Source organism: Dipodomys spectabilis, unplaced genomic scaffold, assembly GCF_019054845.1.
Source record: "Dipodomys spectabilis isolate Male_0828 unplaced genomic scaffold, ASM1905484v1 ptg000141l, whole genome shotgun sequence".
NCBI classification, from domain to species: Eukaryota; Metazoa; Chordata; class Mammalia; order Rodentia; family Heteromyidae; genus Dipodomys; species Dipodomys spectabilis.
The window spans coordinates 9,895,586-9,922,760 of NW_024870818.1; the positions used below are offsets into that span (position 1 = coordinate 9,895,586).

At 38.0% G+C, this 27,175-nt stretch overlaps 1 protein-coding gene across 3 annotated transcripts; it reads right to left on the bottom strand.

Moving 5' to 3' along the window:
- Nucleotides 1-1,613: 1,613 nt before the first annotated feature.
- Cfap36 (cilia and flagella associated protein 36) lies at nucleotides 1,614-27,175 on the bottom strand. 3 transcript variants are annotated; one of them, XM_042691264.1, is made up of 10 exons: nucleotides 26,906-27,175; nucleotides 23,474-23,538; nucleotides 22,450-22,551; nucleotides 18,005-18,119; nucleotides 12,465-12,552; nucleotides 10,981-11,032; nucleotides 8,281-8,383; nucleotides 2,654-2,703; nucleotides 2,176-2,325; nucleotides 1,614-1,721 (listed from the first exon to the last, which is right to left on the bottom strand). In XM_042691264.1, exons 1-10 carry the CDS (start codon nucleotides 27,018-27,020, stop codon nucleotides 1,620-1,622), a joined length of 942 nt encoding a protein of 313 aa, XP_042547198.1. In that variant the 5' UTR covers nucleotides 27,021-27,175; the 3' UTR covers nucleotides 1,614-1,619. The 3 variants fall into 3 exon arrangements, with proteins under 3 accessions (XP_042547198.1, XP_042547197.1, XP_042547196.1); XM_042691263.1 differs by having other exon boundaries at nucleotides 2,654-2,784; XM_042691262.1 differs by having other exon boundaries at nucleotides 2,654-2,787.

Below are 27,175 nucleotides of genomic sequence, written 5' to 3' on the forward strand. Positions count from 1 at the left end.
CTTATGGTTAACTGATATTTGAACAAAGGTACCAAGATAACAGAGGACCTGGTGCTGGAAAACTTTGATGTTCACATGCAGAAAGAACTTAATCCTCATCACCAATAGATATTAGTTCAAAATAGATTGCAGTAAGGTGTATGTATCTGTAGGCTTTTCTCAGTGAATTAAGCCAGAACTCATTAAATAGCTTTAAAATATCTACATATAAGTACCTGATATGTTATTTTTAATAAAATCTTTGGTGAAATATATTTTAATCACTACATTTTTGGGGTGTGTATGTGTGTCCTGAATATATTTTAATCGTGTGTGTGTGTGTGTGTGTGTGTGTGTGTGTGTGTGTCCTGAATATATTTTAATCGTGTGTGTGTGTGTGTGTGTCCTGGAGCTTTTTTTTTTTTGCTCAAAGTTAGTGTTCTACCACATAAGCCACAGCTCTACTTCCAGCTTTTTGTTGGCTAAATTGGGAGATTGGAGTCTCATGAACCTTCCTGCCCCTAGTTTCAGAGAAATCAGCCTTCTGAATAGCTAGGATTACAGCCATGAGCCCCAGAGCCCAGTTTAATGACTGCATAATGATGAAACTGTAACAAATACAGAAAACGGGGTTTTGCAGGTCGGTGGAACTGTAGCTAAAATTTGCAGATTGTTAAGCTGGGCTGGTGTCTTTTAAGTTTTTAATTGTAGATTTATGAATTATAAATTTAGCATGGATACGAGATGTTACAACATACAAGTTTTTGAAGAAAGATTTGGTTAACTAGAAAAAAAATAAGGACTTAAGATCTATGCCCACTAGTTAGCATTTCCCTCAACAAGTTTAGTAGTTTTTTGTTTTCAGAATAAGTTTTATAGGAAGACTGGATATTTTTAACACTCACCACCTCCATTTCCCCACTCCTGACTGAACAGGAAATGACTCCGCTTTACCACTCCCCAGGGACACCTACTCTTCTGACTGAATTGCCTCATGCTCAACAAACTCGACTATTTTGGTTCTCCCACTAGTATCCATATGGCAAGCACACATCATTAAAAATGAAAAGAATTTTCTGTAATCACTATCATCCATATTGCAAATTTTTAAATGAATAAATTTTGCACAAAGTTCTACAGGATCTCACCTACCTCTTCATATACTAACCCTCTACACTCATATAACTGCAGGTCAAATCTCCTGCTTCTGGACCTAAGTTATAAACTTGCCTGTTGTCCATGTACTCTTCCAATCGGCTTAAAACATGAACTGAAGGAGGTTTAGCCAGCTTTTTACCATGTTCCTTTTCTTACCTTTGGGACCTTTTTTAGTAGCCTCATGAAACCAGGGACCCAGTCAATCTATAACTACAATCTTAATGCATAGTATATAATGCTTGACATAAGTGTCAAATAAGAATAGTGTACATCAACTAGTCTCCTTCTATACTCTCTTTATAAAACATCTCAAAATTTGTATTAAATAACACTTAACTGCCTTCCCTATTGCCTTTCTATGGCAAATATTTAAAATAATGTACTTACTTGCATTTACAGAAGTATTTACTTCAAACTAATAGTTTTTGGATTAAATAATTTATTTTTAAGAAAATTTGGACTTGTGTTTTGCTATTTAATTATTACTTATTAATAACTTCTTCTTTAAGTTTCTCTGCAAGCAATCGCCTCCTTAGTAATGTCTGCTTCTCCTCTGCTGTCATTTCTGGCTTCTCTGTCATTTCCTTAAAAAAGAAAAAGAAAAAAAATTGACTACAGTAAACAGTGAATCTATGAATCTGGAATTCTGTACACACACTGCTCAGAACAAAGATTTTAAGGACATTTTTAGGGTGCGTGGAGGAAGCTAGATATAGCTCCCCTAACTATAGTCAGATATAGGTTCCTTAAACCTGTAAAACCTCTCTGGGAAAGCCTTTGTGGAGGTGGTGGATGGGGTACATTTCAAATCTTTTAGATCAAGTGAGACAGACCACTAATCATCCTTAACTCAGCAAAGGAAGTAGAGAAAGTGTTTATAATGAAACTGCTATTGTTGTACCTCCTACAGCTCTTAGAAAACACTTAGCTGCTGTTAGACTAGCAGAGTGGTTAATATTAATGTATCTTGCACATACATGGATTTGGAGAATTCTACTTTTAGATGTACAAAGTGTGGTAGATTAGAGCTAGCCATACCTCTACCTCACCAGTAGGTTTTCCTTTCTGCTCCACATTCTGGATCTGCTTACTCCTTAAATCCTTTCTCATAGAAAGCAGTTTATCTCTCTTTTGCTTGAGATAGTGTTCTCGTTGCCGCAGCTCTTCTGCTCCAAGTGCTGACAGACTCTACGTCAAATAAGTGAAGGAACTAGGTAAATTCATGTTCACATAAGAAGTGGCAAAGACACTTAGTTCCTTGATTGCTGCCTCAATTAAGTTCAATTTAAGTTTCAGTTCAAGCTAGGCATGAATGGTGCATATGTAATCTTGGCACTCTGGAGGCTGAGGAAAAGAAGAACCTTGAGATCAAAGCCAGCCTGAGATACACAAAAAGACTTATCTCAAAAAATAAAAATGTGAGTTCAGGATCTTAACAAAAACCAAGTCTATGGCTGTTTACATTGCTACTTTCCAACACCTGTCATAGTTCTTGAAAGTAGTGACTTTGACTTACTGCTATTGGTCCTTCAATGCCACCATGTTCTAAACCAGGAATCTTCAGGCCTCTTTGTGTGAGGGAGGAAGTGTCAGAAAATGGTTCCATCTTTCTTGCCAAGGATTGTGCTGACTGATTAGCAAAATTCACTTCTGGCAGTAATAAGATAATGAGACCAATTAGGACAATATAAGAAGAATTAAGGCAGGCTCAAAATGATCTTACATTAGTATTTTCCCTCAATGAATCAATACATATTCAGGACCTACACTACACCAGCCACTGGGAAAGAACAAGCAGTCTGTTGTAAGGGCTATAGTTTTTCATGTTATGAATAGTGACATTTCAGCAAATACCAAGCTCCTGCTGTTTGCACTGTACTATCATTACAAAATATGTAACCCTGTTTACAGATTAAAACTACACTGTGATATAAAACAAGGCTGCTACACAATCCAAATAAGCAGTACACTATTATTTATTAATAATCCATACTTTTCCTCGCAGGTAAAAAATAAGAGACTGCAAAATCTCTAAAGCTGCATTTTTGTTTTGTAGCAGTAAATGATTTTTGTTTGCAATTCATATTGAAGATAACCATAAACCTACCAATACACTGAGAAAATGTTTTTTTGGTTTTTAATTTTTTCTTGTCAGTCCTGTGGCTTGAACTGGGGGCCTGGGAGCTGTCTCTGAGCTTCTCTGTACACAAGGCTAGCAAGATTATTTTTAAGTGGAAAGAGCTTGCATTTTTTTTATCATCTTAACTACACTAAGATTTCCATACCTATATATATTTTGATCTAATTCACACTCTCTATTATTCTCTTAGCCTCCTCTTCCCTTTGTAATATTTATTTTTGTCTGTATGGGACTTGAACTCAGGGCCTCATGAAAAGACTAGTTAATTTGCCAGTTATTTTTAAGACATTTCTGCCGAGACTGAACCATAATCTTCCAAATCTCAGCTTCCTGAGGTAACATGCATCCCAGCTCCTCTCCTCTACTCTTTTGTTAACTTTCAACAGATAAGAAAATATAAAGATCTCTGACAGAACCTAAAAGCACATATAACATAAGCACTCAAGTCTTTCCAGTAACTGGTGATTACACGGAGACATGATTAACTTCTAATTGCTCTTCTGAGCTATTTTTTTTTATTATAAGATTAGAAGATTTAACATTTTCACCTTAAGTACAAGGGCAATGAAAGAAAACTGAACCAAAGACATTCAAATGATACAACGAATTAAAAGCAGGATGGGAAGAACATGGTATACATGTCCAAAGGATTAATGATCATGCCAATACGCCAAAACAGGAAAGAAAACTTGGTAGGAGGTAAGAGCACCTTCTGCTCAATTTTGTTGTGAACTCAAAGCTCTAAAAACTAAAGTATATTAAAAATACTAAATGGTTTCCTTATTTAAAAAGAAAAAAACCTGTACAGCATTTTTACAATAAAAAAACATGCAAAAAAATAAAGAAAAAAAGCACTGATGTATATCTAATCAGGAGGCTGAGATCTAAGGATCGCAGTTCAAAGCCAGCCCAAGCAGAAACGTCCATGAGACTCTTCTAAATAATCACCAAAAAAAAAAAAGCCAGAAATGCAAGTGGGGCTCAAGGAGTAGAGTCCTAGCCTTGAACAGAGAGCTCAGGGACAGCGCCCATGCCCTGACGTCAAGCCTCACAACAAGAAAGGAAAGAAAGAGAGAGAGAGAAAGGAAAGGAAGGAAGGAAGGGAGAAAGAGAAGGAGAAAGGAAGGAAGAAAGGAGGAAAGAAAGAAAGAGAAAGGAAAGAAAGAAAGGAAGGAAGAAAGAAAGGAGAAAGGAAGGAAGAAAAAGGAAGGAAGAAAGGAAGGAAGGAAGAAAGGAGGAAAGAAAGAAAGAAAAAGAGAAAGGAAGGAAAAGAGGAAGAAGGAAGGAAGGAAGGAAAGTCATGAATTGTAAAAATTCCTTTTGTTTGCTTGGGTTTGGTATGGTTTGTTTTTCAACCAGGTCTGGCTATGTAGCCCAGACTGGGCTAGAATTCACTATATAGCCTAGGCTGGATTCAAACGCCCAATCCTGCCTCAGCCTCCCAAGTGCTAGGAATAAAGATGTACCTCTCCACACCTAGCAGAAATTTCTTCTGGGTGTGGAAGAACATAGATCTGGAGTCAGAAGGCCAAAATAAGTCACATTTTACCATTTACAGATTCAGTGACCTTGAACAAATCATTCAGCTTCCTTGGATTTCTTGTTTTTCAAAACCCACACAGCCGGGCCCTGGTGGCTCCCGCCTGTAGTCCTAGCTACTCAGGAGGCTAGATCTGAGGATCAAAGTTCAAAGCCAACCCAGGCAGGAAAGGCTGTGAGACTCTTATCTCAATAAACTACCAGAAAACTGGAAGTGGCGCTGTGGCTCAAGCTGTAGAGCGCTAGCTTTGAGCTGAAGAGCTGAGGGCAGCGCCCAGGCCCAGAGTTCAAGCCCCACAACCAACATACACACAAATAACCAAATACAGTGGTTCATCCCTGGAATCCCAGCTACTCAGACGGTAAAATGAAATCAGCCCAGGCATAACGCCTCATCTCAATAGAAACAAGTGGGCATGGTGGTATATGCCTGTTGTCCTAGCTACAATGATTAAATAAAATAGAAGACTGAAGTCCAGGCACAGGCTAGGCAAAAAGAAAGACCCTATCTCAAAATAACCAGTACAAAAAAGACTGGAAGATGAGGAAGAACAATGGGACAGGTGACACTAATCAAGATTCATTGTTCTCATAAACTGACACACTGAGTTGAAATGCCTTTGTATGACTATTTAAAGATAATTTTATTTATTTACTTTTGTCAGGTCATGGGGCTTGAACCTCTGGGCCTGGGCGCTGTCCCTGAGCTCTTCAGCTCAAGGCGAACACTCTACCACTTGAGCCACAGTGCCACTTCTGGTTTTCTGGTGGTTTGTTGGCAATAAGAGTCTCATGAACTTTTCTGCCCAGGCTGACTTTGAACTGTGATCCTCAGATCTCAACCTCCTAAGTAGCTAGGATTACAGGCATGAGCCACCAGCGCCCGGCTTAATTTTAAAAATTGTTTAAAGGGAACTGGGGGTGAGACTCTGGTAGAGCACATACCTCTAATAATAGTCTACATAAACATGTAGGGTATGACTTACTCCCAAATATATTCAACCTTCAGAAATCTTGGCAGTGTCTATGAAAGAGCTTTAGTTGAAGAGAGTGTTATCATCACTTTTCCTGTGACAGGGTTTCACAATCCAGGCTGCCTTTTATTCCACAGTGCTGAGATTGAGCCCAGGACCTCACACATGCTAGGCAAGTGCTCTATTCCTGAGCTACATCTCAGCTCCCCATAATTTTACATGAAGTCTACATGTTAAGCAGTGAGCAGAGCTCTTGGAGGCACCTGTTGGGTCATAGCTATAGCATGCATGATGTGTTCACACAGCATTCGGTATTCTTTCTCTTGCTCACAATTTTATGGTGTTGCTGAACTTGGAAATACAATATTAAATTATTTTCCCAGTGAATTAAAATATGGCTAGAAAAAGGAAGAACAGGACTGGGAAGGTGGCTCAGTGGTAGAGCGCTTGCCTTGCATGCCTGAGGCCCTGGGTTCGATTCCTCAGCACCACATAAGCAAAAAGAAAAAAGCCGTAAGTGGCGCTGTGGCTCAAGTGGTAGAGCGCTAGCCTTGAGCTGAAGAGCTGAGGGACAGCGCCCAGGCCCAGAGTTCAGGCCCCACGACCGGACCCCAAAAAAAAAAAAGAAATTTCGTTTTTATAAAATTGATGAAAATCTTCACAGGAAATGTTAGTGGATGAACTTGTTCAGTATAAGGTAAATCTCTACTTCTAAAATTCTCTAATTTTAGTCTTTGTTTTAGTCTTTTGGGGTGTGTGTGTGTGTCATTGTTTTAGTCTTTTGGTGTGTGTGTGTGTGTGTGTTGAACTCAAAGCCTTTGGGTGTGTGTGTGTGTGTCTTTGGGGTGTGTGTGTGTGTTTTGGGTGTGTGTGTGTGTTTTGAACTCAAAGCCTTTGGGTGTGTATGTGTGTGTGTGTGTCTTTGTTTTAGTTTTTTGGGTGTGTGCATGTGTGTTTGTCTTTTAGTCTTTTGAGGGTGTGTGTGTCTTTGTTTTAGTCTTTTGGGTGTGTGTGTGTGTGTGTGTGTGTGTGTGTCTTTGTTTTAGTCTTTTGTGTGTGTGTTTTGAACTCAAAGCCTTTGGGTGTGTGTGTGTGTGTCTTTTAGTTTTTTGGATGTGTGTGTGTGTTTGTCTTTTAGTCTTTTGGGGGGGGTCTTTGTTTTAGTCTTTTGGGTGTGTGTGTGTGTGTGTGTGTGTGTGTGTGTGTGTGTGTGTGTGTGTGTGTGTGTGTGTGTGTGTGTGTGTGTCTGTTTTAGTTTTTGGGTGTGTGTGTGTGTCTTTTAGTCTTTTGGGGGGGGTGTCTTTGTTTTAGTCTTTTGGGTGTGTGTGTGTGTGTGTGTGTGTGTGTGTGTGTGTGTTTTGGGGTGTGTGTGTGTGTGTCTTTGTTTTAGTCTTTTGGGTGTGTGTTTTGAACTCAAAGCCTTGCCTTCTAACACAGGAGCCACATACCCAACCTGTTGGCTTTCATTCTTCTCACAGCCTGGGTACTGTCCCTAAGCTTTTTTGCTCAAGGTTAATGTTCTGCCACTTTAAACCACAGCTCTGCTTCTGGTTTTCTGGTGGTTAATTGGAGATAAGAGTCTCATAGGCTTTCCTACCCAGGCCTTTCCTGCTTCAAACCATGTGCTTCAGATCTCAGCCTCTGAGTAGCTAGGATTACAGGATGCATGAGCCACTAGCACCCAGCTGGCTTTCATTATTCTTTCAAAAAAGATGTTGCCTGGACCATGATTCTCTTAAGTATTGATGAAATGACAGGCATTCACTATTGTACCTAACTTGAGATATGTGTATCTCAACCCATGTAGATGGAATCTCATGAACATTATGCCTGGACTGGCCTTGAATCATGATCCTCCTGATCTTTACCTCCCCCATATCTAGGATTAGAGGTGTAAGGTAGGGCATCTCACTGATGATAGGAGGCTAGCCTCCTTATGATTTCTGCCTCTGTCTCTCAAGTGCTAGCATTTAAATGCTCTGCTATGCCTCCAGCCCTTTTTGCATTTTGGTGATCTTGTTTTTTGCCTAGTCTGACACAGAAATGTGACCCCTATGTTTCCTTTGTATAGGGATTTTTATATACATACATACATACACACACATATATGTATATAAAATATAATTGTATATTTTTATTACATTTAATATATATATTGTATATACAATATGTATATCTGTATATCAAATGGATTATATATAATGTGACTATAGTTTACGCTGCCATACGGGCTTGTTGAGATAGGGTCTTGATAACTTTTTGCCTCCCAAGTAGCTAGAATATGGGTGTGAGCTACCATGCCCCATCCCTTTACCAAATTTTTATAATGCTTAAGAAATGAAACAGTGCTGACACTAAAATTGAATCATGATTGTGAATGAAGTTCATTTTATTCTGGGATTTCTGTGGTTTTAAATGTCCTTTTCTAAAAACAGGTGTGAGGTAAGGCAGTTATGAGTAGAGGAAGCCAGTGTACTTCAATAAGCTTACCTGGGGGTGAGGGTGAAGAATGTCTGCCCCTTCCTTGGGAATTACTCGCCTTTGCAGTCTCACCAGTATGCACTGAGGGGTCTTCTGTTTGAGTATCGAATAACTTCAAGATGTCATAAGAAAAACGATAACAATATACAAAATAATTTTGACTAACTCACTACCTTTAAAAACCAAAGGTGTTATTAAGAAATTCTGACTAGGAAAAAAAAAATTCTTACTAGGCCAAGTGCCAGTGGTTCACACCTGTAATCCTAGCTACACAAGAGACTGAGATCTGAGGATCACAGTTTCAAAGCCATCTCAGACAGGAAAGTCCATGAGACTGCTTTCTGCAATTAACTACCAAAGAAACAAGAAGAGGGAGCTGTCATTCAAGGGGTAAAGCACTAGCCTTGAGCAAAAAAACTCAAGACAGCACCCAGTCCCTGAGTTCAAACACCAGGACCACCCCTCCCCCCAAAAAAACTGACTAATGAACAAAAGATTTTATTTTCCCTAAACTCTTAAGATGTTACTAGTATTTTCTAGCTCATAGGTTTTTAGGTATGTAAACATTTCATTTCAAATCATACACTGTTAATGGTATCTAGTACGGTTAGGCTTTAGAACTCAGAAAGAACAGATCCAAACCCAGGCTTCACCCCTGTTCTTCAAGACAACAAAAGATACTATTAAAAGACAGAAAATTACTGAGTTATAGTACTTTTCACTTAAAATATATGACATTGATTTGAAATCTCTAAAATAGCCACAAGTTGTTTTATTTCCATTCCTAAAATGAACAACAAAATCATTAGTCCTAGAGGAAAATAAACTAATGCTATTTCATATTTCCTTAAAAAAAGGAAGAAAATCTTATCATATATAGATTAGATAATTCATGGTATCTAAATCATCAGGCTCTATAGGCCAAGTAACAGATACATTGGCTTATTATTACCATCTTTACTTTTGTAAGTTTAATATTTCCATAATAAAAGATCTAGAAAAAGTTTCTTCCAGAAAAAAAAAATCATCTCTAAAATGTAGTATTCAAAAAAGCTTACTATGGTCTCCCTATAAATCAGAAGGTTAAAACTACTGTCTTTTCATAATAATTTTGAGCAAGTTTCTACTCTACACCTTTTATGTTTAAAAAGCTTCATTAATACCTAAGAACTTCACACCTCAATTACTAAAGATATTCACCCAAACAGAAAACAGTTCTTAACCCTAAAACATCTCTTCTGCTCTTCATTTGGTTTTGCCAAGAGAATACATAATACAAGGATATGTCAGGACAATATGAGTAAAAAAGGAAATGACCTTGAAGTCCTGGACAGAGAGTTGACATTAGGTTTCCTTTGCCCTCCAGGGAGATAGGAAAACACAGCAAGAGGAGCAGCCAGAAAAGAGGACAGGAAAAGACAAATGCTAGCTTCCCTTACCTCTACCAGATCCATGTTTAATTTACCCTTGGGAAAGACAAATTCACAGAAATGGTTCTTTTTTTTTTTTTTTTTTTTTTTTTTGGGGGGGGGGGGGGGGGTCCAGTCATGGGGCCTGAACTCTGGGCCTGGGCACTGTCCCTCAGCTCAAGGCTCAAGGCTAGCACTCTACCACTTGAGCCACAGCCCACTTCCAGCTTTTTTCTTTTTTGCTTATGTGATGCTTAGGAATCAAACCCAGGGCCTCATGCATGCAAGGCAAGCGCTCTACCACTGAGCCACCTTCCCAGCCCCAGAAATGGTTCTCTATAGAACTGTATACCAGACAATGTGATGCTGAATTTAGTTGACAATGTTAAAGCCTTCAAGGAGCCTTTAGAAATAGCTACTGTGCTCTGTTAGAATAATAAAGAGGTCAAGGAGAATGGAAAAGTAAATGTTTTTCTTAATCTTCTTTTATACCGAATAGAACATAGGAGGATTTCCATAAGGAACTCCTCAAAATATGACATATTATTTATACCTTTTGGGATTGATGGTCTTGGTTTTTATCATGGAACTTAAAAAATAGGATGCCTGATGAACTAGGAAGTCATAAACAGTAACTGCTGGGGGATTTTGTTTGCTAGTTTGGGGTTTTTTAGCATTTGTTTTGAGGATTTTTTTGTGAGGGGAATGGTGGCAGGGGATGGTGTTGGCTGCTGTTATTTTAGTGCTAGAGATTGAACTCAGGGCTTCATACATACTACATACATGATTGGCCATATACTATTTACTACTGATCTACATCCACAGCACGAATTACTTTCTTTTTAAGAATGTTTAAGTCAGATGCTGCCTGTCTCATGCCTGTAATCCTGGCTACTCAAGGAGGCTAAGATCTAAGAATTGCAGTACAAAGCCCAGGCAGGAAAGTCGGTGAGACTCTTATCTCCAATTACCAACCAGAAAACAAGAAGTGGGGCTGTGGTTTAAAGTGGTACAGCACTAGCCATGCACAAAAGAGCTCAGGGCCAGCCTTCAGGCCCTGAGTTCAAGTTCCATGCCTGCCAAAAAGAACAATGCTTAACGTATACTCTCTTGTAAGAAAGTATATACTTTCTCTACAAAAAAGAGATAAAATACGAATATAAATGCCTAGACTTGACCAGAACATATAACACTATGAGGCTCACATAAGTTTACATGTTAATAGCAAAGAGAAGGTAGATTATAAACAATAAGATTAACAATGAAATATGCCTGTTTTATTTATATGTTCTAAAGGTACCTGTTTTGTTCTCTTTTTCTCTTCTTCTTGGTCATATTCCTCTTTTGATTTTCTGAAAGATACAAAAATAAGTTAGAAAAGTAAATTTTCTTATTTGGTCAAAAGATAAATATTTAACCAAGAAATATGGTAACTTGAGATTACATTATGAGCAAGATGTTTTATACATAATTGAAAATAGCCATGTTTTACTCTAAAGTGGCTTACAAACAGTAGAAGCACAGGCAAAGTACTGCAGAACTAGTAACATAAAATAGAGGCTTATCCAGTGAGCCACCACTGCCCATCTTAAACCAAATATTCATACCTTTGTGAACTTATGAATTCAAGCAACCTGTTTGGTGTCCTGAGAACATGTTTCCCTGCCAAAAAAGGTAGGATCTGGCAGAAAAGGGCTAGATTTACTGGCTCCCCTACCCACAGTAACTGAAAGCCCATGAAATTAAGCACTAGGTCCTGGGACTCCTGTCATAGTTTCCAACGAGGCCCATCCTTTTAACTACCATCATGTCCACTCTGCAGGTGACATAAATGAAGGCAACTATCTTTTCTCCCTAAACCTAGAATATTCTCACAAGCGTCAAGTGCTACCAGGTGCTTGTAGTTCATGTGTATATTCCTAGTTACTCAGGAGGCTAAGATCTGAGGATCACAGTTCAAAGCCAGCGTGAGCAGGAAAGTCCCTGAGACTCTTATCTCCCATAAACCCGAAAGAACCGGAAATGGCACTGTGATTCACAGTGGTAGAGTGCTAGCCTTGAGCAAAAGAGCTCAGGGACAACGTCCAGATACTGAGTTCAAGCCCCACAAACAACAACAACAACAACAACAAAAAGATTAGGGACAGCACCCAAGCGCTAATGTTCCAGCCCAGGACCAGATTAAAAAAAAAAAAAAAAGTGAAAAAGATGTCTGGAGGCTTGGCTCAGTGGTATCATGGCAACCTAGCAAGTGTGAGGCCTTGACTTGATAAGCCCTTTATAAACCACCAAAAATAATAAAACCTAAAAGCAAAAAGGACTAGAGGCATGGCTCTAAGTGGCAGAGTGCCTGCCTAGCAAGCACACACCCAAGTTCAAACCATTCCCAAAAAACATGTTAAGCAACCCCAATCTAAATATCCAAAATGCTCAAGTATGCAAAAATCTTTGCATGCCAGTATGATGTTCAAAAAGTTTCAGTCTCTGGAAGGTTTTGGATTTTAGACTTCCAATTAAGGATGAATATTCCATAATAAGAGCCATGCAAATGTTTTAAAATCTAAAAAAAGCAAAAAGAAGAAAAACTTCAAAATCTGAAACACTTCTGTTTCTAAGTATTTTGAGTAAGAGCTATCTGTACATGTTATAAGTGATAAAATATATCAACAGTCTTCAGTACCGAATCTAGATATTTTACTGGTTCACAATACTTTCTTGTTAAAAAGCATATATGTACATATCATATTATACTACTAGTTATTCATTGAGAAATAATCAAAGTACCTAAGAACTTCTCTCAGGATTTTCATCTCTTCTTGTTCAAGGTCACTGACCACATCAGACCCATCAGTTAAGCAGTCAGGTAGTACACCTGTTCAAAACCAAACACCATGAAAGGGTATCAACTCAACTGAAAACACTTTTCTCTCATTGTTCGAGTTCAATAAGTACAAATTCATTTACAATTTATCACTTTAAAAAATCTAAGTTCTTCTCACTTTAACTATTGTCTGCTTTGTGTAACTTTCATGTAAGGGTGTAAGCCCCACCAAATTAACCATGATTTTTCATAGAAATATCTCTCAGGCCAGATAGCAGTGGCTCCTACCTATTCAGGAATCTTAGATCTGGAGTATCATGGTTTAAAGCCAGTGACATAAAAAAATCCATGAGGGGCCCAGAATGTGGCTCAGTGGTAGAGTGCTTGGCCCAGCATACCTGAAGCCCTGGGTTCAATTCCTCAGTACCACATAAGAGAAAAAGCCAGAAGTGGTGCTGTGGCTCAAGTGGTAGAGTACTAGCCTTGAGCAAAACAAGGGACAGTGCCCAGGCCCTGAGTTCAAGCCCAAGAACAGGGAAAAAATAAAAATTTTTTAAAAATCCATGAGACTCTGTCTCCAAAATAACCAGCAGAATTCCAGGCTGGAGGCATGGCTCCAGTGGTTAAGTATCAGCCAAGTATGGAAGCCCTCAATTCAAATCCTTTATCACTTTGCCCTCCCCCACCCCACCTCAAAAAAAAAAAAAAAAAAAAAAACAAAAAAAGAAATCTCAGTACCTTCCTTGGTGTTAGCTATTGAAAATATTAAATATGGAGCTAGTAGTTCAATGGCAGGGTACTTAGCTAACATGTATTAGCTCTAATGCCACAAAAAGTAAAAGCTGTCTGGCAAAATTAACCAGAAAAGGCTAGAAGTGGAAACATGGTTTAAGTGGTAGAACACCAGCTTTGAGTGAAAAAGCCAAATGAGAATAAGAGGACCTGAGTTCAAGCCACAGTTTCAGCACAAAAACAAAAGAAAAAAGAAAAACAGCAACCATGCTTATAAGATGATCCTTAAATGGGAAAAGAGTTTACAAAAGAAAATAATATTCCATTAAAACAGCACTTAATATTCTTCTTCATTCTCATTACAACAAATGTTACTAATAAGGGGGCCCTGATTATTATGTGCAATAAAAACATAGTATGAAGCACATCAGAGAAACAGAAAGATGAATAATAAAAGTTCTATCCTTAGAGCATCTGTTCAGATATTGGTCTAATAATTATAAACCACAATAGTTCTAACTTAGGCCCAAAGCAAATAAAAATTCATAGGAAGTAATTTTAAATGTTGGTCTAATTTACCTTATTACTTCTATCTTCCTGATAAGCAGGAAGACTAGTAAGTGTTCCATTTGTATCTATGATAATTACATTCTATAGCATTTGCATAAGGTTGCTTCAGCTTCACTTTCCATTTCTTGATCCACATATGACTATGAGAGTATAGATCTACCCTCAACCAGTTTTATTACTGTAATCCTTTTCACACTTAGATGCACATTTTCATATTAAACACTTCACTTTGAGGTAATTGCATACTCACATGCAATTTCTCCCCATGGTAACATTCTGACAACTACAGTATAATATCATGACTTGAAACTGACATCTAACGCAGCTCACCAATCTGAAGTGCAACTTCATTAGATTATTCTCCTGATAATCTTTCTAAGGAAAATGAAAGGAATAAGGGAGGAATGATGCAACAGCATGAAGTACTTCAAAAATATAAAATAATGTTCTAACTTACATTTTCCTCAAATTCTTTTATAAGATACAAAAAACAATTAAGGATCCAAAGCACCTTCAAATTTTGCTTAGCATAGCACAAAGACAACTTCCAGCCAGGCTCTAGTGGCTTACACCTGTAATCCTGGTTAGCCTCTCAGGAGGCTGAGAGATGAAGCTCCTAGCTCGAATTCAGCCCTGGCAGACAAATCCAAGAGACTCTATCTTCAATTAACCAGTAAAAACCTGACAGTGGAGGTGCAACTCACCTAATACAACATGATAGCTATTGAAGACCTGAGTTCAAAACCAGTACCAGCCAGGCACCAGTGGCTCACATTTATAATCCTAGCTACTCAGAAATCTGAGGTCTGGTTCAAAGCCAGCCTAGGCAGAGAAGTCCCCAGGAGACTATTATCTCCAATAAACTACTCAAAAAAGCTGGAAGTGGCACTGTGTCTCCAGTGGTAGAGTGCTAGCCTTGAGCACAAAGAGGCTCAGAGACAGCACCCAGACCCCAGGACTGGCAAAAAAAAAACAAAACGAAAAAATAGTATCAGCACAGGAAATTTAAAAAAAACTTCCAAACAGCCTGTTTTAACTGTCATTGATCTACAATACTTATCCTTTGACCTAAATTAAGCAACAATCTTAAATACAAGTATTAAAAATTCTTAAGCAGAAACTTAAGCATTAGCTCATGCTTAAATGCAGAAAATTGTTACACACTGTGGTTTGACAGTGTAACAGGTAATTGTAGCAATTATTCTACATCATTTGCCACTCTCCCTTGACAAATACAAGCCAGGTTTGTGTGAGTCACCAAGCAGCAATATTGAAGAAGCTAGGCCCACACTTCTCAGCAGAATGGCTCTGGATTTAAACCAATAATAATGGTCTCATTCCTCTATCCATATGATTTAAGAAAGGCAATTAACTCCAGTTCTGATCAATAGGACCTGAAAGGAAATCTTCTGGAAGGCTTCCATGGAAGTGCTGTCTTGCTAACAAAAAGAAATGTAGAGAAGAAAACATTCCTTTATTCCATCTAACACTGTTGAGACTACACTGAACATAGCCAGAGTCTAATCATGAGAAAAGATACTAAGAATGGTAGAATATAAAGATGAAAAGTGCCCATTATGGTTGTTTTCTTTTTTCCAGATAACTAGAACTACTTGAGCTATTATAACTACTCTCCTTTTTGCCCCCTCCCCAATTCATTTGTATTTACTTCGTTTTGTAGCTAGAGGAATGAGCTATCTTTACCTGAGCTTTCCTCTGAGCAAAATTCATCTGTCTCTCCCTCCCAAGTAGCTAGGATTAGAGGCAGGGATCTTTACACAGCTGGCTTCAGGGTCCTTGATAATATTTCACACCGGGCCACTGAACTGATAAACCCTGTTACCTATCTTTCTTCACTTTATTCCTCTGGATTTCTTGTTGTGAGATAAAAACTTCCACCTCCTTAGGACATTCTTGCTGGCATGTTCTGTTAATGGCAGTCTGAAATATACAGCTTACACAGGTTTTAGGTATTTGTTCCTGTTTTATTAAAATGTATTAAAGGTGCAGTTTCTAATTGCAAAACTAGAATCCACTGTTAATCACTATCAAACTGATCCTCTTCATCCTACAGGTCAGAATAAAGCATAGTCTCAAGAATACTAAGGAAATAATTTTATAGAACAAACTAAGCTCTTCCAAACTTATTTAAACCAAAGTAATTACACTGTGTTATGTACTTTTCAGGGTCAGGGTGGTAATATCTCCTATACACAGACAATTCTGTTTACTGTGGAAAGTATTTTAGATTTTATGATGGGTGGTGGCTCTCATATATATCTCTATTAATATCAGACAAAAGAAAGGAAAATCCTCAACAAGAGTTCTACAGCATTCTATATTTACCCTGAATCAACAGAAGCTCTATCTCATGTTCCACACATTTAAACACAAGTAATACATCAAGGCACAGTGGCTCAAACTTGTCATTCTAGCTACTTGGGCGGTGGAGATGATGGTTAAAGGACAAATTAATCATAAAAGTTGGACAGACTCCATCTCAACCAATGGCATGCATGGATTTTGAGGGAAGCACAATGGTTAGGAAAAGTAGTTTATGTCTGACATCCTGAGTGATGTGGGAAAACACAAGAAGGATCACAGCTCAGACCAGTCCAAGCATAAAGCAAGATCTTACCTCAAAAATGACTAAGTACAAGGGCTGGAATGTATCTCAATGGGAAAGCACTTGCCTAGCAAATGCAACATCCTGGGTTTGACTCCCGGTACCAAAAATTAAAAAAAAAAAAAATGACCAGCACAAAATAGTACTGAAGCTGTGTCTCAAGTGGTAGAAAAGCTTGCCTAGCAAGAGTGGAGCCCTGAGTTCAATTCTCAGTACCCACCAAAATATATATTTTTTAAAGCAATTAATGCAACTAAGCTATAGCTTTCAGATAAGGTCCCACTGCCCAACTAAGATAAGATATGGTAAAGATTATAGTGGCAGGCAACCTATTGAACAAAGGAAAAACATAAGACTTAAGACGATGTCAATAGAGCCAGAAATCGGAAACAAGAGATGAGAACCAAGTTTTAAAAGGACAAGTACAGTTACAAGTAATTAATTAAAATTTTAATGTCAAAGTTCAAACAAAAGCAGGAATACTAGAGAGTGAGTTTCAGCCCAGGAATAGTCAAAAGATAAAACTAAAGAGGATCAGTAGAATCATCCTTCTGTTTTCTCTTCCACCTAATACTGCCCAATGTGTAATGATTCTAAGTGTGGTCCCAAAACCAGCAGCTTCAGTATCACCTGAAAACTTGTTAAAAATGCAAATGAAAGCCAGGCACCAGTAGTTCATGCCTCTAATCTTAGCTACTCAAGAAACTGAGATTAAGGGTCATGGTTCAAAGCCAACTCAGCATCAAAAAAGCCAGAAGTGAAGCTGTGACTCAAGAGGTAGAGCTTTAGCCTTGAGCAGAAGAACCTCGAGGGCAGAGCCCAGGCCATGAGTTCAAGACCCAGGACTGGCACCAAAAAAAAAAAAGTGAATTATCAGCTCCCAACCTAGACATACTCAATGAGAAACTAGGAACATTACCATTTGTGTTTCAAGCCTTCCAACTAATTTCAATGTTCTCTAAAGCCTGAGGACCACTGTCTCTTTCTATGATCTTAACAATGATAAGACAGGATAGAATAAGATAGTTACTTCTCTCAGTAATAACTATAACCACTCGATAACACTAACTTTCATAAATACAGTGGATGGGCAGAAGCTCTGAAATGTGAAACATTTCAAGCTTTACATTGTAAAACATCATTAAATCAAATGCTGGGCTGCTTTCTTTCAAATACTCACTGATCAGAAAGCTTATGCACTTAAAATTTCTCATAGCAGCCAAACACAACTTGAAATAAATGTACGCAAGACAGCTACATTTAAGGCCTTATTAGAATCAGAATAGGGGCCGGGAAGGTGGCTCAGTGGTAGAGCGCTTGTCTTGCATGCCTGAGGCCCTGGGTTTGATTCCTCAGCACCACATAAGCAAAAAGAAAAAATCCAGAAGTGGTGCTGTGGCTCAAGTGGTAGAGCACTAGCCTTGAGCTGAAGAGCTGAGGGACAGCGCCCAGGTCCAGAGTTCAGCCCCCATGACTGGACCAAAAAAAAAAAAATTATGTATAGAATCAGAATAGTCAAACCTACAAAACAAACAAATGTATTTAACACATAGATTTCTAACATCAACATTTTACCATTTCTCTCTTGAATTATTCGAATGGCTTGCAGCTGCATTTCAATGTTTTTCTGGACCATCATTGCTTTGAAGATAGTAAAATCTTCTGCTGCCAATACGGGCTGCAAAATAGCCTGTGGAAAGAATCAAAGCAAATCATTTCCACTGAAAACTAGCATTCATGAATGTCACAACTTATTTATGGCTAAGTGACACAAATGGACAATTTAAAGAAAAAAAGCTTTTTGAATCAAGGCCTCTACATGTAGCCCAGGCTGTCCTCAAACTCATAATCCTTCTGCCTTCAGGTTTCTCAAGTGTGTGATGAAGGTGAGAACCATCACAGTTTTGGTTCAAGATTTAACTCTGAAAGCCTTTGAATAGGGTTCTGAGGAGGCTGACTCCAAATCCTTATGCCTCTAGGAAACTAAGGGTGTCAGAGATAACATTTTCCAAATGAACCAGTGCTAAATTACTCTGTAAAAAAATTCAGAATTATGGCTTCCTTTTCTAGTCACCACTTCATTTCCTAGATTGTCTTTCAGCCAGAATGATGTGTATTTGGTTTATAACCTGTCACATGACTACCAAATTGAATTAAATGGCCAATTGAATTAAGTGGCCACACAAAATCATGATGAGGTAACAAAGAGTCATGGAGACTACCTCAACAAAAATTTCATCAAGGAATCTACTCAGAAGAGGAAGATGCCTTTCTTCCTGTAACTAACACATTCTAGATGTGTCTAGTATAAAGAAACATAGAAAAGGTGCAAAACAGTTCTCAGAGACCTCTAGAGAGTCAGTCAGCTATGAAAAGAAAAAACAAGTGAGGAACAGATGACTCTCATCTGTAAACCTAGCTATTCAGGAAGCTAAGATCTGAGGATCAAGGTTCAAAGCCAGGCCAGGCTAGAAAGTCCATTAGACTTTTATCTCCAACTAACCACCTAAAAGTACAAAGTAGAGCTGTGACTCAAATGACAGATTACCAGTCTTGAACAAAAAAAATTCACAGTGTCCAGGAACTGATTTTAAGCCACAGGACCCGGGAGGGAAGGAAGGGTAGGTAAGGGGAAAAGGAGAGAAAGAGAGAGAGAGAGATTGGGGAATGAGGGAAAAAGAAAGGAGAGAGAGGGAGGGAGAGGGGGAAAGAGAGAAAATGACATGTTTCTTTTTTCTTAATTCATAAATACTGTCTAGAAAGCCCCAGGATAGAAGATGATCTTCCCTAAAAGGGAAATAACTGTAGGTAGTTTCTGTGATTGCTTAGTAACGTCTGTCAGAATCCCTTTTATGGAATTATGCTACCATAATTATGTGATGTTCTGAGGCTTCTTAGACTTACTAATAACACCAAGTACTTTATCCTCATCATTAACACTTGAAGGGCACTGCGACTAATGGCAAAGTCAACCACAGCATCTATCAGCCAGGCAGAGACTGAACTGATAGTTAAGAACTGATAGTTAAGTTCTAGAAGCCTTGATCCCTTTTAATAAATGCATGAAAGAAACATTTTTCTTAAAATGAATATTCCTTGACTTTTCCTCAGACATAAGAAATTTTAATCTCTGGATTATGAGTGCTCAGAAATCTACAAGTAATTCCTAAAAGAATAAAGTTTGAGAAATATTTGTACATTGGTGAAGAAAAGAGGACGGTAGCAGAAGCCTGCCTTGAGTCTCACTATACCCCAGCAGCTCTGTAACCCTGGACATCACTTAATCCTTATTCATCTATGAAGTTAGTATAATAAAGTAACAACAATATTTATATAGTACTTCATTGACTCTAAGGTTAAATAAAACACTGTCACTAGGAAAAAAAAAAAAAAAACTGCCACAGGCACCTGCTTAAGTCTGTAATCCTAGCTATTCAGAAGTCTGAGATCTGGGGATCATGGTTCTAAGGCAGCCAGGGCAGGAAAGTCCATGAGACTCTTACCTCCCATTAAGCACCAAAAAACTGTAAGTGGAACTTCTGTGGCTCAAGAGGTAGAGCACTAGCTTTGAGCAAAAAAGCTCAGAGACAGTGCCCAGGCCCTGATTTCAAGCCCCAAGACCAATACAAAGAAAAGAAAAAGAAACAGAAAAAACTGCCAATTATATATTAACACAATTACAAAATGCATTCTTATTTTAAATGCATCATCATACAAATTTTTGCATCAGAGAAGAAATGCAGTAACAATTTTCTCACTTAGTATTGGGATCAAATAAAATAGTAAAGTATTTTATATATTGAAAATATCTATTATAAAAGTAGTTGTTCTGGTTCTCTTGCTGGTGGTTAATATTGATTAACCACCACCCAGATTAAGGAAAACAAGCAAAGCTACACTACTAATAAAAATGACAGGGGCTGGGAAGGTGGCTCAGTGGCATGCCTGAGGCCCTGGGTTCGATTCCTCAGCACCACATAAGCAATAAGAAAAAAGCCGGAAGTGGCGCTGTGGCTCAAGTGGTAGAGCACTAGCCTTGAGCTGAAGAGCGGGACAGCGCCCAGGCCCAGAGTTCAGGCCCCACAACCAGACCAAAAAAAAAAAATAAAATAAAAATGACAAACTTTACAACTTTGGTGGGGGGGGGGGGAGGGTTGGGGGGGTTGGGGGGAGGATGGAAAGGGATGGGAAGGGGAAACAAAGGAGGAGGCTACAATGCTTGATAAGAAATATACTCATTATCTTGCCCATGTAATTGTAACCCCTCTGTACAGTAGTTTCACAATAAAAAAATGAAAGAGGAACTATCACTGATTCAATAAACATTAAAAAGATAACGAAGAAATACTATAAGCAACTCTATACCCACAAATCTACACAAAAGCTATCTACACAAAAGCTATCAATTCCTTGAATGATAGAGCGCTAGCCTTGAGCTGAAGAGCTGAGGGACAGTGCCCAGATCCAGAGTTCAGGCCCCACGACCGGACCCAAAAAAAAAAGTTAAGAAAGTAAAACTGTGCCAGACCTCCTGAGCCTCTTTGCTTAAGAATAGCACTTTACCACTTGAGTACTAACTCTCTACTGGCTTTTTGCTGCTTAACTAGAGCTAACAATCTCGGTGTTTTCTGCCCTGACTGGTTTCAAACCATGATCCTCAGATACCAGCCTCCTGAATAGCTAGGATTACAGGCATAAGCCACCAGTACCCATCTTAAAATTACTGGTAGTAGTAGGAGTAATAGTAGCAATAGTAGTAGTAGTAAGTTCCTATCTCTAAACTAGTAATTACAAATGCAAAGAACTAAAAATATCTCAAAGAATCTAGTAGAACAAACAGACTTGTGGGAAACTATAATTCAAGGCAGAATAACAAAAATATGGATATAAAATTACTTGGTGAGGTAGAATGAGTTCTGGTCTAAGTGCAGGGAGCAGCAAGGTGCAGTAAGAAGTAGCATTTCAACTGAGCCCCAATGATGTAGATTTTCTTAGGTAAAGGAAGGGATGGTAGATTGGGTACATCTAGGTTAAGAGACAACATGCACAAAGCCAGGTGTATGGATGCTTTTGAGTGGTCTGGAATACATCTGTATATAATATATTGGAGAAGTATAGCTAGACATCAAGTCTGGAAATATATGAGGTAACACCAAAGAAAATCCTCACTATCATCTTGGCAAGAAATTATAAACACAGTTAATTTGGTAGAGAATGGGAAATCAAAGTGAATTTCTGAGAAGGTATCTTGGCTAGCAGCAACAAATCTTCAACCTCTGAGCAACTGTTGTTCTCAGTTATACTGCCTAAGATTACATATTAGATGGACTACTCATTAGCTGTGCATGTCTAAGTGCTTAGTATCTTTACGCTTTAGTTTCCTCATTTACAGGTGAAAGATAAACAGTACTAATATGTAAGAGGTGTCAAGATGCTTAAATGAGATAATACATGTCAAGTATCTAGAACATCAACTAGCCTGAGCCTCAATAAATACATAAACATACATAAATTCATATACATATTATCTATGTCAGCCCAGTACAACAGAACTAATAAGACAATGAGTTCCAAGAAAAGAAATCCCTTTAAAATTAGAAAAAGAACAACTACAGAATTATCAGAGATCTACATAAATCAAAGTCATCTGGATAAAACTTGTGATCTTATAATAGTTCTGAGTTCAGAAAGTTTATTTTTAATTTTGTCTGCTCACTAATGCCTCAAATTATCATTTCTCTAGGTTGTTCTAAAAAAAGAATTCAAATGTAATAATTATCTTCTCACCTTTCACTGTGTCTAAAATATTAGTTAAACAAATATAAGAAATGTAAATGAAGAAGGCTGCAATGCTTGGTAAGAAATGTACTCATTATCCTGCCCATGTAATTGTAACCCCTCTGTACAGTATGTTCAAAAATTAAATTAAATTAAATTAAAAAAAAAAAGAAATGTAAATGAAACGAGGGTAATTTTTGTGATGTAATTATACATAAACAGAATAACACAAAGGCAAAAACCTGAGATGTATGTGTCTTCGCAAGAGGAGAGGTACATGCTTCTTGAAACTGATCTTCATTAATTCCAATTTCCTTGAGGTAATTTTCTAACAGTTTCTCAACCTAAAAAGAAAAAGTTTAACATTTAAACTTTACATTAAAAAAAGCCTAAGTGACAGTTTGTCTATTAATTCTGGAAAAGTATAATCAAATGCCATTTTACAAATATTGATGTACATTATATTATTTATTACATGGCTGTAAAACTGTCACAAAAAAGAAAACTAAAAAGAAGGGTTTGGGTTTTTTTTTTTTTTTTCAGAGAATCATATGAGATTTTATTTCTTCTACAAGAGTCAGAACCATGAAGTCAGAATCACAGTGAGATTATAAAAGTCAAGATTATGAACCTTAGTGTGGTAAAATTCTCTAAACTCCAAGGAAGTGTAAGTGTAAGTGTGTGTGTGTGTGTGTGTGTGTGTGTGTGTGTGTGTGTGTGTGTGTGTGTGTCAGCACTGGAGCTTAAACTCTGAACAGTGTCAACGTTTTGTGCTCAAAGCTAGAGCTCTACAACTTGAGCTACAGCTCTACTTTCAGCTTTTTGGTGGTTAATTGAAGGTAAGAGTCTCATGGACTTTCCTATCCTGCCCAGTCTGTCTTCAAACTGCACTACTCAGATCTCAACCTCCTGAGTAGCTAGAATTATAGGTGTGAGCCACTGGTGCCAAGTAGTCAGAAATTTTTAAGAATAATAAGACAAACATAGCTATGGAAAACTAACACTTTACTGGAGACATCAGCTAAATGAGAATAAAATTTAAAGATTAAATACAAGATCCTTACCATTGTGGTAAAATTATTCCCTAGATACAAAAGTAGAAATTTCCTGTCTATTAAGATGAACATACAGTCTATCTAACTGTGAGGGTTAAATGGATTTTGTGAAATTAAAAGAATTTTAATGAAACAAAATACATCGTTTTCTCTTAGAACAGCAATATTATTTCCCTAATTACATCTAAAACTCAATGAAAAAAATACTCACTAGTTCTTTGTATTCCTGATGAATCTCTGTATAGGTTAATTTGCTTTCTTCTTCATCATCAAAAACTATATTAATAAGAAAAACATTACAGTATAAAAACAAATCAATTCATTAAATGCAAATTTTAAATCTACTCCTTATAAATGGAAATATTAACAGTCTGATAATCTAGCTTGAATTCCAAGGCTTTTTTAACACACACACACACACACACACACACACACACACACACACACACACACACACTGATACCTGAGTATATAATATTAACTGCTAACAAGTTTTTCTCCTATTTAAGAAGGTATTTAAAGCAAATTTAAAGCAAAAACTACCTCCTATTTAAGACTAGGGCAAACTTTCCAGTTTTCTTCTTTCTTATTTTCCTACTTTTTTTCTTTCTTTGAGATGAGGTTTTATTATGATGTTCAGACTATTCTTGACTCCTAAGCTCAAGTGGCCCTCTCACCATAGCCTCTTCAGGCCCATCAATTTGCCATTTTTTGATCAATAATGTAAGGCAACAATGGGCTGGGAAGGTGGCTCAGTGGTAGATCACTTGCCTTGGATGCATGAGGCCCTGAGTTCTATTCCTCAGCACCACATAAACAGAAAAAAAAAAAAAAAGCCAGAAATGGCACTGTGGCTCAAGTGGTAAAGTGCTAGTCTTGAGCTGAAGAGCTGAGGGACAGCGCCCAGGCCCAGAGTTCAGGAGGCCCCACAACCAAAACCAAAAATAAAAAAAAGTAAGGCAACAATTTTTTCATAAACTTTTAATGTAACATTATTATACACTGAATCCTTTTATAACAGACTCCAGATTCTTTTACTGTACTGCCACTGTGCTGATGCAAATTTTACTGAAAGTGACTAGGTAATTCTTGTTGCCATATATCAATGATAAATTAAAAATAAATACAACCCAAATAAATGTTTACCAGTTGATTTTATGTATGAAACAACAGAAATTGAGGAGATACTCCCACAAGAAGCTAATACCTAATTAGGAGAACAGGATAATTAAGGACATAATTATAAACAAACTTTTTTTCATTCTCTAAGAATAATCTTCTTGAAATGCAAACTCATTTCTTTAATTTTCTGTTTAAAACTCTTCAACAACTGTTCACTGCCTAGAGAAGAAGTGCAAAATCCTCGGAAAGTAGGCAAAACCCTCCAAGATTAAATACAATCTCATCTCCCACTACTCCAAATTCCGAATCTTGCCCTTTTAACAACAAACAACTGTGTGGCACACCTCCAAATACCCTCCATCTTTTACTCAAACTTTTCCTCTGTGTTTTCATTTTTTCTCTATTGTTTATCTCCCTTTCCCTTAAAGATTCTTCAAGACATTGTCCAGTGGCTCATTCTCCATGACCTGCTACCCACTCCTAATTCCCAGGCTGATATATTCCTTCCTCTGATCTAATTATTTATTTTTCAGAGAAACAAAATTGTCTATTTCATATATTTATAGCCTGTTTCCATATTTACGTAAATCATACTATTTTTATTTGTTTTTTAACATTTTTTATTATCTTTAAGTAGTTGTACAAAGAAGTTCTCATTCTACACAACAGTATATGAATACAAGGTGTCTGACAGCATTGTCACCCATCGCGCCTTACCCATCCCTTCTCTCACTTTTCTAATTATTTATTACCATGCACTTATCTTGTTACAGCACCTGCATTTTCTTCTTTTTTCCTGATTGTTGTCCACCATTAGACTATAAACTTCTCAAGCTCAAAATACCATTATTCATTTTTCCAACCCCAGCTTCTAAGACACTAAGTTTATTGAAGTGTTGATGTTACAAAGTTGTATAAAACTAAACTTTAAACTATCTGAAATAAAGAACAACACATTAATAAGCCAGGTTGTGAAGTATAAACAATTACTTCGAGTGTCACTTTGCATGTAACTTTTATATATCCTACATTTATTTTTCCTATATAATGTATGTTTAGTAGTCATTTGGCATTGTAACCTCTATCCTGCATTTACTCTATGTAACACTAAGCACACATTCAATAAAACAGCTAACTAGGCTGTTTTCAGTTAATTCTAAAATCACTATATAGGACATGTTTACAAGGCTGAGGATCTGCTTCTCTGTAAATTAACACAATTCAGGTATGTTATGACTGAGATGTAGCCATTTTTGATATCTGAAAATAAAATGATGAATAATTCTTTTTCCATTCAACATTTTGTCTCAGTAGCATAAATGGAATCAATGGATGACATAATTTCTTCTAAATGAGGTCAGGATTCCACCGTCTTTATCAGTCTCATAATAGCATTTTAAACCCTTAAAAGTTGCTTTGTTTTTGTACCTCCTTAAAGATTACTTGTAGTAAACTAGGACATATAGTGCAACTATTTAAATTTTGACTATGACAATAAAAATATAATGAAAAGTTTCAGTGGTCAAAGGAAATCTCATCTTTACCTGATTCATGGAATCTGAGAGAAGTCTTAAAAGATAATTCAGGAGAAGGAAACATTTAACAGTTGACTCTTCTTTGAGGTCTCCATAAAGTGACTCTCATATCCAATCAAACACGAGTGCCTGGGGAATTGATTACCATTTCAGGCAGCCCAACTCATCGCGGATATATTGCTAGGCAGTATTTCTTTCACAGAATTTTGTTTCCCTGCAGTTGGTACCCACCCACCCCAGCTCTATCCAACTGATCTTAATCCCTCCAACATAATGCACATTCAAATGATCGATGGATTATTATTGCCCTCAAAGTCTTGCTCAGCTAAATAGCTTCTAGTTTCTTCTCTATGAAAGGGGTCCAATTTGTCTCGAAGACTGACTGCGGAACTCCAAGAGTATGCTGATCAGAAAACCCCAGTGTCCATCCCTCAGAAGCAGTTATAATGCTGCATGTGAATGCTTCATTTGTTGGGTGGCGGCCGCTCCTTCCCCATTTTTGGTAGAATTGAAGAGTCAAGAGAGCTCAACATGGGGGAGGGGGGGGTAGTACAATCATGGGCAGAGGTAACCACATGCCCTCTTAACCTTGTTAACTGTTAGTGTAGCTGAATTTTTCTTTTCCTAGGTTGATTCTACAGGCCTTTTTTTTGTTTTGTTTTAAATACTAGGGATCCGAAGGGACTGGGAGACAGAGTGACACTTGTCAAGTAACTGGGAAAGCGTTGAAGAAGCTCGCCCAAACTGTCCACCTGCCCAGAAAGACGTGTGTTAGGGTGAAAGAAGGAACATAAGAGTCAAGACTAAGGTTTGTAAAACACGCACTGGGAAGGAGGGGGGCTGTAATCTCCATTTTCAGATCTGCCAGGAAGACCACCAGTGAGTTCAATTCCTTTCCGTGTAACTACAGAGGACCGTGTAGCTGGGAGACGGTTAGGGTCAGTTCAGGCTGGGGCGGCGCGGGGGGTAGTTGGGTGGGGTTTTACCTTCACATTTCTGCTCCACAAAGTCCAGGATGGGGATAGACCAGTCTGGGCCTCTCAGGAACCCCGCGATGCTCTCCACCACCCACTCCACTTCGTCCTCCTCTTCCGCAGCCATCACGCCCCTCCGCCCCCTACGGGGCGATGCCGATCCCTAAGCCAGACTCCTCCGGGCCTGCACAGGCCTTCCGGCCGCAGGAAACCCAGAGAGAACGGGGGAAGAGCGGCCCACCGCAGTTACCAGGCCACAGGGTGGGAAAAAAAAAACAAGCT

Excerpts from the sequence above, each read along its gene's own strand:
- Cfap36 (XM_042691262.1), bottom strand. The coding sequence starts at position 27,020 with ATGGCTGCGGAAGAGGAGGACGAAGTGGAGTGGGTGGTGGAGAGCATC. Across the intron at positions 11,033-12,464 it reads ATCCTGAGAGAAGTTCTTAG|AAAATCAAAAGAGGAATATG; the intron begins GTACTTTGATTA and ends TGTATCTTTCAG. Across the intron at positions 2,788-8,280 it reads TTCTTCACCCTCACCCCCAG|AAGTGAATTTTGCTAATCAG; the intron begins GTAAGCTTATTG and ends TATTACTGCCAG.